General features: G+C 38.2%; 1 protein-coding gene across 2 annotated transcripts in view; it reads left to right on the forward strand.

Annotated features, from left to right (window-relative positions):
- slc43a2a (solute carrier family 43 member 2a) overlaps positions 1 to 15,035 on the forward strand; it is a 28,896-nt gene extending 13,861 nt beyond the window's left edge. Inside the window, exons 6-15 of one of the 2 annotated variants that reach the window (XM_073862772.1) lie at positions 5,040 to 5,132; positions 5,211 to 5,340; positions 5,471 to 5,677; positions 9,535 to 9,678; positions 10,132 to 10,149; positions 10,368 to 10,494; positions 10,598 to 10,730; positions 10,956 to 11,029; positions 11,113 to 11,236; positions 12,640 to 15,035. In XM_073862772.1, coding sequence (XP_073718873.1) covers positions 5,040 to 5,132; positions 5,211 to 5,340; positions 5,471 to 5,677; positions 9,535 to 9,678; positions 10,132 to 10,149; positions 10,368 to 10,494; positions 10,598 to 10,730; positions 10,956 to 11,029; positions 11,113 to 11,236; positions 12,640 to 12,798 — 1,209 coding nt within the window. In that variant the 3' untranslated portion in view covers positions 12,799 to 15,035. The remainder of the gene's footprint in view (positions 1 to 5,039; positions 5,133 to 5,210; positions 5,341 to 5,470; positions 5,678 to 9,534; positions 9,679 to 10,131; positions 10,150 to 10,367; positions 10,495 to 10,597; positions 10,731 to 10,955; positions 11,030 to 11,112; positions 11,237 to 12,639) is intronic. The other variant, XM_073862773.1, reaches the window with a different exon arrangement.
- Positions 15,036 to 15,289: the final 254 nt, after the last annotated feature.

Consider the following 15,289-nt stretch of genomic DNA (forward strand, 5'->3'; position numbering starts at 1 on the left):
ATGTTTTGGCCTGGCTTCATTTGTTACACACTCACATAGAGAAGTAGAGAGAGATACAGTAGACTTACTGTGGGTTCACACCAGATGTGAGTTCAACGATTTGCGCGAGTAGATTACATACAAAGTCAATGCAAAGACGCGATTAGATACATCCTTGCATGGGGCGATGCGCATGACGCGATATGAGCGGTGCGTTTGCAGCGAAAACACACACTATTAGCCTCAAACGTATCTTCGCCCAAGTTGAAAATATTCAACTCGGGCGAAAAATTCGCATGACACAGAAGTTAAATCTTGCGAGTGATCTAGAGCGAATAACGCGATGCCCCGCGTTTGGTGTGTACGTAGCATAACCGTGGGTTTACACCAGACGCGAGTTCAACGATTTGCGCTAGTAAATTGCATACAAAGTCAATGCAAAGACGCGATCAGATGCGTCCTCGCGTGGGGCGATGCGAATGATGCGATATGAGTGGGGCGTTTGCAGCGAAAACACGCACTATTCGCCTCAAACGTGTCTTCGCCCAAGTTATTAATATTCAACCCGAGCGAAAATTTGCATGAGACAGAAGTTAAATCCTGCGAGTGATCTAGAGCGAGTAAAGCGATGCCCCGCATTTGGTGTGTATGTAGCATAACCGTGGGTTTACACCAGACGCAAGTTCAACTATTTGCGCGAGTAGATTACATACAAAGTCAATGCAAAGACGCGATTAGATACATCCTTGCATGGGGCGATGCGAATGACGCGATATGACCGGCGCGTTTGCCACAAAAACACGCCCTATTCGCCTCAAATGCGTCAAGTTGCCCAAGTTGAAAATATTCAAATTCGCATGACACAAAGTTAAATCTCGCGAGTAATCTAGAGCGAGTAACTCGATCCCCCGCGTTTGGTATGTGCGTAGCATAAGAGAGAGAGAACTGGCATGCAATGAGTGAGTTGTAGAACAGTACAGACTGTTATCTCAGCTGTTGCGCTCTTATAACCTTTTCTCAGCTGTTCTGCATAACTATGTGTTTAACACCACTGTTTGTCATGGCGTGAGGTTGGGACTTGACGTACTTGCCTTTATTCTATCTTTCCTGTGTATCGTTATCCTGTGTATATATTTGTGCAGCTTTTTGAGAAGAGATGTTCCATAATTTTTCTAAGCAAGTGTTTTTATGATCTTCACCTGGTGGACTGTAAAACCGTTGAACAAATCCCATAGACTTTAAAGGAGGATTTTTCTGACTCTTTTCCGCCCTCTTTCTTTCTCTCTGCACACTCAGCAGTTTGTAGACCAGCTGCAATAAGGGAAAGCTTGTGTTTCCTACAACATACCTCTAATATTTGTCCAGTAAACTGACTCAGCTGTCTGTTTAATGGCTGGACTGTCCCCAACAACCTCCTCTCATATATATATATATACAAACACACCAGCAGCAGCCTCTCTGCCTCTTATTCATTATGTGACCTCAGTCTTTCATCTCTCCATTTCTGCTGTTCTTCTTCTCTCACACTGCGCACAGATATGTAAATATACCAAAGTCTTCAGTCAAGGGTTAACAGGTTCAATATGAACTTAAAGGAACAGTATGTAAGAAATGTATATCAATTTATCATAAATTGGCCCTGACATGTCACTAGACATAAGAAATCATTTTCATTTCAAATACTTATATCACTGACAACAGTGGTCTGGGCAGGATATTGTCATTTAAAGAGTGGAGTTGTAGCCCCCAACTGATGTTTATGTTGTCATTTTGTGTATTGGCCACCAGTTGTGTGATTGCACTACCAGTTTTAGCCACAAGTTTTGTGACTGCAATACCAGTTTTTGCCACAATCCTACATACTGTTCCTTTAAGTATTTCATTTTCATATCAAACATGGTTTTGTTATTATGAAGTAAAAATATCTTTACTTGAGGTGTAAAACTGTGTTAAGATAATATGACGGTGAATATATTTTGAATTAAGTAGCTTTTTGTCACCGCTTTGGCAATTTTTATGTTTGTATCATTATCTTATGACATTTATGCTTAAATGAAATGAAAAAGATAATCTTAACAAAATAGTGATTAAGAAAAATATTTATGCAATGATTTTTTCCTTTCTGAGCTACTTAGCCATCCCTTCAGAAAAACGTGATTATGCGATTCAAGTCATAATCAGCCAAAGTTCGCATATTTATGCAGGGGGGGCGCATTTTTTCAAATACGCAGCACTTTCGCAGGATATATTGCAGTTTCCCCCCTTGCAAAATATGCGGGGCTTGCATGATTTCATAATCTCCGCATTTTTGTAGCAAACAGTCACATATATCTTAGCACAAAGTTGAACAATTTTGCATTTACTTCACACAAACACAGCCATGTCCCCTGTTCCCATGGGAACGTTATGAAGTGATGTGATTATGTGACGTGAACGTCATTGAAAAGCTGCAAACAGTTTTTGCAAGTTGCCGCAATTTCATTGCATAAAATTGCATAAATATCCTGCATATTCCATCACATTTTTTAATAAAATGTGCCGCAAGATCAAGGATTTTTGCCCGCAACAATCACAAAAAAACTGTTATGTTAGAAAGTGCTGCTCTGTCCCGATTTGGTTTTGTTCACATTGCGGACACAATCTCTCCTCCTGTGGGAACCATGTTTTTCTGTGTCTGCCTGAGCTTCTGTCCGCTGAGTCTGTATGGATCTCAGTTTTTATCTGTCTGCTATTCTGTAATCTCTCTTCAGGGTCAAGCAACATTGCATTTTACTTTGTTGTTGTGTTTGAATGAAGTAATTTTGTTTGACTTGTTTTATCATTTGGTTAACTTGGATACATTTATCAGTATTGTTGTGTCTCTCTCTCTCTCTCTCTCTCTCTCTGTCTCTCTCTCACCCTTTATGATGCACTAATGCATTTTTCCATTTATGCTTTCAATCCATTTGTAGCTTGTTTCTTCAGGATGCTGAGTCATATGAGAAAGAGAGTAGAAATAGAAAGGGAAGACTATCAGGCATGCCATCTTTATCAGAAAGATTTTGCGTTTGTCATTTATGCTGGCATAAGCTTTAAAGGTCATTTATGATGTAACGCATACCTTGGCTCATAGTGAAGTGTGAACATACTGATAGGCACACAACAGCTATTAGGGATCCTCTGTTATCCGCATTTACACCGCGGTATCAGGATCAGTCCGGCCTCTGCTGGCTTTGTGGGGCTTTTTATTTCACTTCTCTGTCCTCGTGTTAATTTCCTCTTCTCATTGACGTTTTCTTGTGTTAGCGCTTCAACACCCCCTAAAACCATCAGCTATGACTAACTGTCTTTACTCATTTAGCGAGCTGGAAAATAAATTTAACAGCTTTCTGTGGTCATATGTTTGACCAGCAGTCATGAGTAAGCAACAATTTCATGATGATGGGGATGTAATCCCTGATGTAATCTTCATTTATGTCTTCATTAATTAGTTTGTCCTACAATTCCCCTTTATAATGACACATATATTTATCAGGCAGACAATGTTACCTACAGGTACATCAGTCTGTGAGAGACCTCTAGCCGTCTGCTTACTGTCTGAAAAGCTGAAGGACACAATGTTGTTGAAGCAAACTCTCTGTACATCCTGTAACTAAGTTCTGTGAAAGAGTCATTACTCTCTCTCTTCATGTTGATCTGTGTTCGACTGCTGGCTCTCTTCCACATTCACATTAGCCAAAGCTGTTCCTAAACAGCCACAGGCAGAGTATCGCCTCGGGCAGTTGGATGTGTGTGCTATTGTGTGTCATCAGGGGCGTTTAGATTTTGAGATGACCTTTGCTCTAATTTGAAGCACTGAATGACTTTCAAGGAAGAGCCGTCCTACATTTCTGTCTTCAACAAGCTTTTAAATGGCGAGGAAGTACATGTAAACAAGAAGTACAGAGAGTTCTTGGAAAATCTGGGATGAGGGTTTGAGTTATGGAGAAAATGCAATATGGGGGCGCTGTGAGCTGTCAACTGGTGCAACGTACTGTAAAGATTTGGAAATGCAAGAAATGAAAAACAGCTCTAAAATATAAAACGTGTACTGGTATAATTTGAGAAACTGACACTTTTGCATTATGATTTAAGACTCTTACTTGTTTTTGTCAAAAAAGCATGCATGCAGTTAGAGGGTTTTGCAGTGAAAAGAGTCAAATTTATTAATTACCAATGAAAGGTAAAATTACTTAAAAAAATTTTGCAAGTCAATTCAAACTACTTTTTAAAATTTTGACTACAAGTTAAGTTAACTTATAAAAACAATCTGAAATTGTTTAACTTAATTTGTTTAGTTAAAGTAACATAAAATAAATGTTAATTTGACATTGTTTTTTATAGTGTGACTAATAACCTTTTCATTGCCATTAAAGTTAAATAACTGAACCTAAACATAAGAACCTGAACAGTATTGCACAAAACCAACAAAATTATTAAACAATAAAAATACTGTCTCTTGTTCCCTTGCTTTTCATACCTACATACACACAAAAAAATATGAATAATAAAACTAAAGTAAAATAAAACATTACAGTAATACATATAAAAACACTAAAATACTGTTTTTCGTTCTTGTTTCCTTTTCTTCTTGGTTTTTGAGTCTGTTGAGTTTCTCTGTAGTGTTGTTTACTCTGACAGTATAGTTGAGAACAGATTGTGCTCTGCTCCTCCGCCCAGCTAAAGGGGAACAGCATTATGCAAACTCATCTAGTGTCCCCCACACTTTCACTGCTAAAAGTATTCACGGCATGCATTCGCCTTTACAACTGATGCCCCTCCACCTACGTGTTGCTCTTACCAGTGAATATCAATGTTACCCTGATGTAATGTTTACCGATCTTTGTATCTGATCGTCCTGTTACAGGGCATATGTTTTTGATACATTTTGTACTCATGAAATGTGAAGGGGCAAGGTTGGCCAATAAATACATATTATTTTCATGATGCACCTGAAATGTCCCACAAGAACTGCTGAATTGAAAATCTTGAAGTTTTTTAATTAATCAATATTTTTTTTGACATCATTGTCCCTTTCTTAGCTTCCCAACATGTTTGGTGATCTTCGTTCGACTTTTATCGCACTCATGATTGGCTCGTATGCATCTTCGGCTGTCACCTTCCCGGGAATTAAGGTAAAGATCATCTCTAGGTTGGGTTTATGTTTAAGACTGAGGTTAAATCTGTGACATTGATAAGTGTTGTTCTGTCAGGTGATCTACGATCTTGGTGTTGCCTTTATTACGATCCTGCTGGTGTGGGCCGGCTGTGCTGGTCTGGTCTTTATTAACTGCTTCTTCAACTGGCCGCTCGAACCCTTTCCAGGACCTGAGGATATGGATTACACGTATGTACAGTAATTCAGTGTTTCTATATTCAGATCCAATGACTTGAAATAAACTTTTCTCAATATGGTCTAAAACTGATGGTACTGTTTGATAATGACTCACTCATCGTCTATCTCATCTCTCCGACACTGTCAAGATCAAGTTCAGCTGGCTGGGCTTTGACCATAAGATCACAGGGAAACAGTTTTACAGGCAGGTGACCACAGTGGGTCGGAGGTTGAGTGTGGGCAATTCCATGAAAACCCAACCCAATCAACTGGCCACCCAAGAGGGCAATAAACTCTGCCTCTCCACCGTCGATCTGGAGGTCCAGTGCAAACCAGAAGAGGAATGTAAGTGTCATTCTTACTGTCATTTTACAATATCATCAACCTTCTGGAAAGTTTCAAACATTCACACAAACATTTATCAATGTATACACTCAAAATATATGGTGCTAAAAGTGGTTCACTGGTTCTTTATCACAGGGGAACCACTTTAAGTGATATTATAGCACCCTAAGGGGTTAATCACACGAAACGTGCTTTAAACGCTTGAAAACGCAAGGCGCGGCGCACTGCCTTTTTAAAAAAAAAGAGCAGTGCGACGCGGCTTTTTATATTGCTAAGCAACCACTGAGTCAGCGGTCTTGTCAATCATATATTGAAGCGTGAGCGCTCTTTTGCTGTTAACTGTAATATTAGCAGAAACTTTAAAAAGAGGGCGCTTGCTCTGACCTTGCTTGAGGGTGAGAGGTGCACAAACATGCAGGAGAGATTGAGCGAGTGGGGTCCAGTTCTTCAAACTAACTGTAAACTTCCCTCACCACAACGTAAGGCCCACATCTCCCCTCATTCGATTGGACCATGGAAAGACGCGAATGACGTCGGACGCTTCTTCGCTCTCAGCGCTCCTTCAAAAGCGCGTGCTGCGGCTGGCGGCAAAAACCGCAAGGCGCTCGGCGCGCATAAACAGCGCGCATACGCTCCCTGTCCATAGAATATCATTCAAAAAAGGCGCCTGCAAGTGCATTTGGTGTGATTAGCCCCTAAGTGGTGCTACAGTATAGCCCAAATATAGCACCACCTATGGGTAGGACTGGGTATTGGCAAGGGCCTCACGATACGGTACTTATCACAATACAATGTATCACGGTACGACGCATTACGGTGCATATTGCGTTACATTGCAATGCTTTTTTATCATGATTATTGCGCACGTGTGGTCTAAGTTGTTCTTGCATTTCTGTATACATTTAAAATAAATTTTAGTATGAAAGTTTTTGTTGAATCATGATTTGTGAGTTAAAACCTTCGCACATTCGTACGCACATTTTACAAACAAATTTGTGCGTAAGCATGCTAAGTGAATGAGACCCATTGTTCTTCATATTCAAGTGACTTATATAATCATGCATTCATGCATATTGTAGAAAGAACAAGACACAAAGATTTGGCTGTTGCCACTGTACTAAATCTTTCACCCCTCACTGTGAGCCCCAGGCATCCAGACATGCAGGAAATATGCAATTAAACATGAATGTGTTAATGAACAATTCTATATAAATCCCCTTTAATGTGCATGGAGATTCCTTCATTAGCTTTAGTCAGCAGGGATGCCCCAATTCTGACATCTGGGTCCAGTAGTCCAGACTCGTACATGATGTTTGCACTTTGCCTCTACTAACCCAAATCTGTGGCTAGCAATTATTACAAATTTAACTCAAACATGTCAGCCCACTGGCTCTTTTTAGGGTCCCATAACCCTCAGCAGGGTCTCCCGTTCATTTGCTTTTGTAGCAAATGGACCGTACAATCAATTTTGGCCGCGTTCCTGAAAGATCCACATCAACAGTATACGTCTGTGGCTAAAACTGGCAGGGAGAAATAAAGGTGGTCGTGGAGGGGGCGTATTGCACCGAGGGGTAGTTTAGAGATGCAAGTGAGGTAAAGTTGTATAAGGTTTGAATTATTTCTGATCTTTCCTAACTCAGTGGTAGACCACAAATACCTTTACCACCACATGTTTTTATTACTAGGTGCACAACAGTTGGCTTCACTGGAAAGTGTGTGTTTGAGTAAATGTGACTCAAGCAGGGACTGTGGTTTTTAGGAGATTAACAGGCATGCTGTAGTGTTTATATCGATATTGCGTGTTTTAAGGTTAGATTTCTAAAGTACCAGGGAATAAACGTACAGCACGGCTGTAATGGGCACCATAAAAGCCTTTCCGGTTATGGTTGGTGGAAGACGGTGTATATTTACCGCACAAGAATTAGTAGATCATTAACAAATCCAGACCCATGGGTCTCCAGGTTACTATGCCAAACAGTGACTCATTGCTTGTCCATTTATGCATGCGTGGAAATATTTTCCATTTGAACAAGACAGCGTTGTTAAGTTGCATGCCCTATGTGCAGGTGTTTTATGGGTGTTGGTCCATCATGCATAGAGGTGACCAAGTTCACTGGGAGAGATGTTTTTGGAAATGCAATTGCGACAATTTTAAATCATTGCTTCGTCTAAAAATACCTCTGTGGTACTGTCTATGTGGTGTTTTTAATGTATGTGCAAATTTATCAGTCAATACCATTGCTGAGTATTTTCTCCTTAAAACCACAGTTTACCATAGACGATCTCAAAAACACGGTTTGAAACTAACCGGTTTTTATGTTAAGCATGTTGTAACCAATCACAACAACGTGTTGATCGAATAAATCAGGTAGTCTGTGCTAGTCCATTTGAGTGGAGGTGGGGACTGATTTGCATATTCATGGTCCTGTGTATACACTGCAAAAAAATTAATGTTTTTCGGAGTATTTTTGTCCTGTTTTCCAGTATAAATATCTAAAAATCTTTATATCAGTATATATTTACTTGAGAAGCAAAATGAGATTAATTTTAAAAGTCTAACAAGATTAAGTCTAACATTTTTTTAGAGAGTTTATGCTTGACAAAACGAAAACTGGGATAAGATTTGTTTTTGAAAAAAAGTTGAAACTTTAATATTTTTTCTACATTAAGCATGACCATACTTAATTTTCATATTTTTCAAGTCAATATATCTGGATTTATGATTTTTTTTAGACATTTATAATGGAAATCAAGAAAAAAAGTGAGGACATACATTTTTTGCAGTGTACTAAATGAACCAAGGTTATTTTAACCCTTGTGAATTGTTCAAATTTACTACCTTTCGTGTTGTTAGTGGATGAAAACATCCACTGAATTAAGCGGCTGTAGAAATGTATCAGATGAATATTTTTTCCATTTTTTTTACATAAATCTGTTAATCAAAATTCCATGATTTTAACTCTTTAATTGCAAAGTTTATAAGTGGCGTCAATGATTTGGGGAAAAAACACAAAATGACAGATTTTCAATATAAAAAGTGATTGTAACATGGATTTTTTAAAACCTTTTTCACAGTCTTGGGCATGTCAAAGATTGGTAAAAACATTGGCTTTCAAGCATTTTTAGTTTTTGTGTAGCATCAGTTTTTATTTTTTTCTCCCTCATTTATTGTTAGTGGCTGTTTTTGCCCCATTGACTTCCATTATAACCAAATTTTTTTGATTGCAGAGCCATGACACCTTTTTATCATGCATTTATGAATGTTGGTATATTTTCCTTTTGCTAAGAGGTCAAATTTGTCATTTTTACTGTTGATCATGAAAAAATTTTGGAAAAAATATTCATCTGATACATTTTTGTGGCCGTTTGGTTTGGTGGATGTTTTCATCCACTAACAACATGAAATGGTAGTAAATTTGCCCACGGTATATCGTTGAGTTTTTGAAAAATTTCAAAGCATTTTCTTAAAATATATGTAAATATAAGATTTGTCATCAAAAATCATTCAATTTGCTAAAATAGAGAAAAAGTTGTGGCAAAATTTAGAGTAAAAAAACCCTCTAGTGGATGAAAACATCCCCTATAACACATAAGGGTTAAAACATTTAAATATGTAATTTTTATAATCAAAGATGAGTTTTAAATGATAAAATGATCGAATAAATAGGGACTATAAGGTATCCAAAACATGTGCATAATTACTGTTGTCAGCACTCCCGCTCAATCAATGGCAAAACCCAATACATTTATTTAAAGTAATTATGAAGCCAATTAAATACACTTACAGGTCCACCATCTTTAAGCCCCTGCCATATATCTGATGATATTATTAAAGTGTTGTTTTTGTTTTTCTGCAGCCCAATCCTTCATGAAGAGCATCTTCAGCCCTATATTCATGCTCAGTCTCATCACAATGTGTGTGACTCAGCTCAGACTCATCTTCTACATGGGAGCCATGAACAACATTCTGGAGTCGCTTGCTAACGGAGACCTGAACAAAGGTGTTTACTGATGCTTGACACAATATTTTTGTATGTTGTTTAGTAGGGCTGCTTAACGATTAGTCGCGACTAATTCTTTGCAGAACAAAAGTTTTTGTTTTCATATATGTGGGTGTATAACAATTATGAATGAATACACACACGCATATGTATATATTTAAGAAACATTTGCATGTGTATATACATGTTTATATTTGTATATAATTTATATTATATATAAATATATGTTTTCTTAAAATTATACATGTATGTGTATGTAGCGCTAAATAGGGAGTTTAATGCTAAAGGCTGATAGCTAAAAAATGGTATTCTCTGTGATGTCACACGCAGTGATTGTCTGCCTAACTTTTCTAATCTTAATCTAACTTGCCTAATCTCTGTATCTACTCGGCTGGCCTTGTTGTTAATTCTGTTTCCTTTCCTTTGTTTTTCGTGCTGGGTGTCTATTTTCAGTGGAGAGGATGGAAATGGGTAAGACCGCAGGCAAAATAATATGCCCCCATCTCCTTTTCCACCTTCACTTGACATTAATTCTTGCTGTCACGTAAAAGCATGAGCTCACCCCTAGGTGCTTAGAGATCACTGTGATGCATCAGTGCACTGCACCATATCCATCTAATAAATCATCCCTCCACCTACTCATCTTGGAAACTTGTCGATGTTAAAACTCAACTTTATTTTTCTCTCAGTGAGCACGTACACATCTATTTTCGGGGTGCTGCAGTTGCTCTGCCTCATAACAGCCCCTGTGATTGGTTACATCATGGATTGGAGACTCAAAGACTGCGAGGAGGAAAATGAGAAACAAGTGACGAAGTGAGTCTGAAAATGAGATTTCTTTTTGGTATTAGGTGTCAAACAATCCACCCTGTACTTATTTTTTGATTATGAGCCTGATTATTTGCTCTTGATCTTTTAGGGATTCTACCCAACCAAAGAAACGTGACAAGCAGATCCAGAAAATCAGTAATGCTACCCGTGCATTCACCTTCACTAACTTGCTGCTGGTCGGCTTTGGGGTGATCTGCTTGGTGCCCAATCTTCATCTACAGGTAACTGAGGCCAGCTGTACAATGGGAGAGGAAGTGGTGCATAGTCACTCACATGTTACTGCAGCGAATGTGCCCAGCATTGCAGTAGCGCAGCAGTGCCTCACTGTGGCAGATTTCTTAGCCTGCCTTAACCACACTTTCATTATTTATTACAAAAGCATCTACTCTAGAAAATCTTTATAATAAAACTCTATAATAATTATGCATTTATTGTGTTCCTCCTAGATTTTGTCATTTGTGTTGCACACCATCGTGAGAGGCTTTATTCACTCTGCAGTTGGAGGGTTGTATGCTGCTGTGTGAGTATAATTTTTAGGGGTTTTAATGTTTTGTCTTATTTTGAATCGAGATTAAAGAAACATGCTCTTCTTTATGAGCGCAGATATCCCTCCTCTCAGTTTGGCAGTCTGACAGGAATGCAGTCTCTTATTAGCGCACTTTTCGCATTGCTGCAGCAGCCTCTCTTTATGGCCATGATGGGTCCACTGGAAGGAGATCCTCTCTGGGTGAGCACACACACAAACAAACACATGACGATCAAATGAAAGATTGCATGTTTGATTAATCTAAGATGAAGGAAAAGTCATTATTGACACCAAACTGTGATGCATTACATACTTCCAAGGATCACAAAAGAAGCTATTTATTTTTGCATTCAGCCATACAACAAAAGAGAGGCGACAAGAGAAAAAAACTATTATAAAAGTACCGTAATAGACCGTACATACTAAACGCGAATTCAACGATTTGCATGAGTAGATTACATACAAAGTCAATGCAAAGAAGCGCGATTAATGCAAAAACACTTTGCCTCAAACGCATCTTCGCGTTCATACAGCTGATCTCCGGGTCTGGAGCTACCAGTTTTAGCATAGCTTAGCATAATTCATTGAATCTGATTAGACCATTAGCATCGATTAGACCATTAGCATTGCGCTCAAAAATCTATATTTTATCTATTTAAAACTTGACTCTTCTGTAGATACATCGTGTATTAAAGGATTAGTTCATTTTCTTAAAATAAAAATCCAGATAATTTACTTACCACCATGTTATCCAAAATGTTGATGTCTTTCTTTGTTCAGTCGAGAAGAAATTATGTTTTTTGAGGAAAACATTCCAGGATTTTTCTCATTTTAATGGACTTTAATGGACCCCAACACTTAACAGTTTTAATGCAGTTTAAAATTGCAGTTTTAAAACACTCTAAACGATCCCAAACGAGGCATAAGGGTCTTATCTAGCGAAACGATTGTCATTTTTGGCAAAAAAAAATGCACTTTTAAACCACAACTTCTCATCTTCCTCCAGCCGTGTGACAAGCCAGCGTGACCTCACGTAACTGCGTAAAGGTCACGTGTTACATATATGAAACGCACATTTGCGGACCATTTTAAACAATAAACTGACACAAAGACATTAATTAGTATCATACCACATACAACAACGTCGGAATGGTCCTCTTTCTCCACACTTGTAAACACTGGGGCATAGTTTCGCATACGTCATCCGTGATCTCTTGACGTGATGATGTATTGCGTGAGGTCGCGCTGGCGCATCATAGGACCGGAGGAGGAGGAGAAGTTGTGGTTTAAAAGTGAAATTTTTTTTGCCAAAAATGACAAACGTTTCACTGGGTGGGACCCTTGTGCCTCGTTTGGGATCGTTTAGAGTCCTTTAAAACTGCAATTTTAAACTGCATTAAAACTGTTACGTATTGGGGTCCATTAAAGTCCATTAAAATGAGAAAAATCCTTCGAGCCATTTTTATAGCTTTGTGTGAGAAAATGATTGAAATACGAAACACTTTCTCTCTGTTTTGAAACAACATATGAATAAATAAATAAATGAAAAACACAAATTATCATAAGCTGTCATTTAAAAATCCCTCTTGTTTATTTCTGTGTAGGTAAACGTGGGGTTACTCATCGTAAGCATGCTGGGATTCTGCCTGCCCGGCTATCTTCTCTGCTACAGCAGGCAGCTGCGCAGACAGAAGCAGGAACGCGAGGAAGACCCCAAGATCTACGTCCAGATCAACGGCACAACCCCAGAGACCTTCGTCTGATTTCGACGCGCCGACGACATCAGCCGGCCACAGAGAGCGAGAGGAAGGAGGAAAAGAGGGGGAGAGGACTGCAAGTCACTAGAGGAGTGATTAAAATCTCCCTGTTTCCTCCATCCGACTACAACTGCACTCAGACACCGTCGCATTAACACAAACACACAGCCAAAGCAACCAAGAGAGTTTCACAACGTGCCACATAAACACGTTTACGTACTTTCCTAAATAATTGGATCGAAGGAACACTGTGAAAAGCAAGTGTTAGAAGACACGCCCTCTCCTCTCATATACAAACGGCACGTCACCTGTGATAAACTGATACTCTTGTGCTAACAAAAACAAGGACGACATGTAAAGTTCATGCATTGCCTGATAAGAAAGAATGGGAAATGTTGCCCCATGTTTTTTATTGTGATTTATTTCTTTTTCACATCATGGTGATACAAAGAAAAAAGAGCACATTGTCAGTGCAATTGACTCAGTTTGAGGTCAGCCTGAAACTGAAGCTTCTTTGCAAAGTGCACCACTAGTGTTAACTCTTTAGTGCCAGGAATCAAGCTTGTTTCCTACTTAGCCAAACACTTGTTAGTGATTATGAGGCCGTATCTAAAATCGTCTGATCTTGAATCTGCAATTAGAGACTGACTGTCAATACGTCTCTAGTAGACATAGTAGATAGATATATAATCTCATATATACCAGCATGGATGGCATTGGCATGAAACTGCAGCTTTTTCTGAGCTGATTTTCAGAGCACCTGAGGCTAAAGATTTCTCAGAGATTTCTGCTATTTGCTTTGGCATGCATTGGATTCAGTATATCTAAAAGAGAGAGAGAGAGATACTGCACATGTCAGTCCATTCAGAAGCTCGTAGATGTCATGTGGGTCTAGATAATGTTTGGGTTAAAAAATCATTCACATTTAAATCGTGAGTGACTGATCTTCACCAGCAATATTATACCACATGGTTCACAACGTTAACCTGAAGGTGTTTCCTACAGTATACTGTATAACTGAGCTTCAGCTTTGTTAGCACAGTGTGTTTTCACTTTGTATTACTTGGTTTGTTTTAATTCAAACAATTGATCAGGGTGTTTCACTTTTAAAGTAATAATTCATATCTGATGAATTTACCTGCAATATGATCCCTTTTGTTATGTATCCTGACGGGGTTCAAAACGAGACCTAAATACTTACAAAAAAAGAGATTGGGGTAAATCATAGATGTCATTATTTTATATATCTTGCACTACAGCAAACATGGCTTTACAGTTACACAGGTGCTTAAGTTTGCCATTACATAGTATGTGTAAGTGTATGTTAGCCATACAGTGCACACGATTGTTGTGTATGATCTCAATAGTTCTGGGGTGATTACAGATCTAAGGTGCTTAAAACAGGATTTTTAACTCCTTAAAAACTCCTGTACTATAGATACAAAGGGTGATAAGAACTTGAATTTAATTTATGACGAGAAAAGGGACATGCTTGATAACAATTTCTTCAGTCGATCCATTTGCAGTATTGTGTAGATCACATAAATGAATTTAGCTTCTACATGGAAAGGCCATTCTGGCAAGTAATTTACCACACTTACCTTACCATAACCCAGAGACATCTCTACACATAGACAAGTGCATGCACATTTTAACACACAGTTGTGTGTCGAGATAAAAACAATCAGATCCGTCCAGCCCCATCATAGTTTTCGTGAATATTTCAGATGTGTCCTGGATGGACTGCCTATACATTGCACTCAGATGCAGTATTATACTAAGCGTAATGAATGTGAGAGCGAAATCATTTGCTGTCCGAACAAGAAAAGTAGCACTTTTTGTCACTGCCATACTTTACTTTATTTTTTTTTTCTTACGTACAGTCAGAATTTTTGGTTTAGTTTGTTAGTTTATTACACCTCATTGTATGTTTATGAAAAAAAGCGTTTATACAGAGATGTAAGAGGGAGAGTGCAGGACTCAGATAAAACACAAGTGTTTTCTCACTGAAACGTATTGTGTCTCTTAGTGCATAGCGTTGTTTACTATTCCTCATTGTATGCCAATTTTCTTTTTATGTGTACACTGGTTTTCTTTTTTACCTTTTTGTGGGTGCTTATATATTGTACCTTTATGTTACTTTAATCACTATGTAGAAAATGATGACTTTTGATCAATTGTCCCAGTAATTGTCATAACAGAAAATCAAATATGTGAAATAAAATCAGATTCATTTGTGTTAAGTTCTCTTTGTGCAATATGCATGTTTAGCCTGTGTTAAAGGTATAGTTACCACAAAATGAAAATTATTTCATCATTTATTAACCTTAATTTTTATTTTATACCTGTATGAATTTCGAACTTCTAAAAAACCCTCAAAGAATATATTTTGAAAAATACTGATAACTAAATATATTGACTTTCATTGTATGGACACAAGGCATTTTATCACTATATCTTCCTTTGTGTTCCTCAGGGTGACCGGGTGAATAAATGT

The sequence above is a fragment of the Misgurnus anguillicaudatus genome, chromosome 24 (genome assembly GCF_027580225.2).
Source record: "Misgurnus anguillicaudatus chromosome 24, ASM2758022v2, whole genome shotgun sequence".
Classification (NCBI taxonomy): domain Eukaryota; kingdom Metazoa; phylum Chordata; class Actinopteri; order Cypriniformes; family Cobitidae; genus Misgurnus; species Misgurnus anguillicaudatus.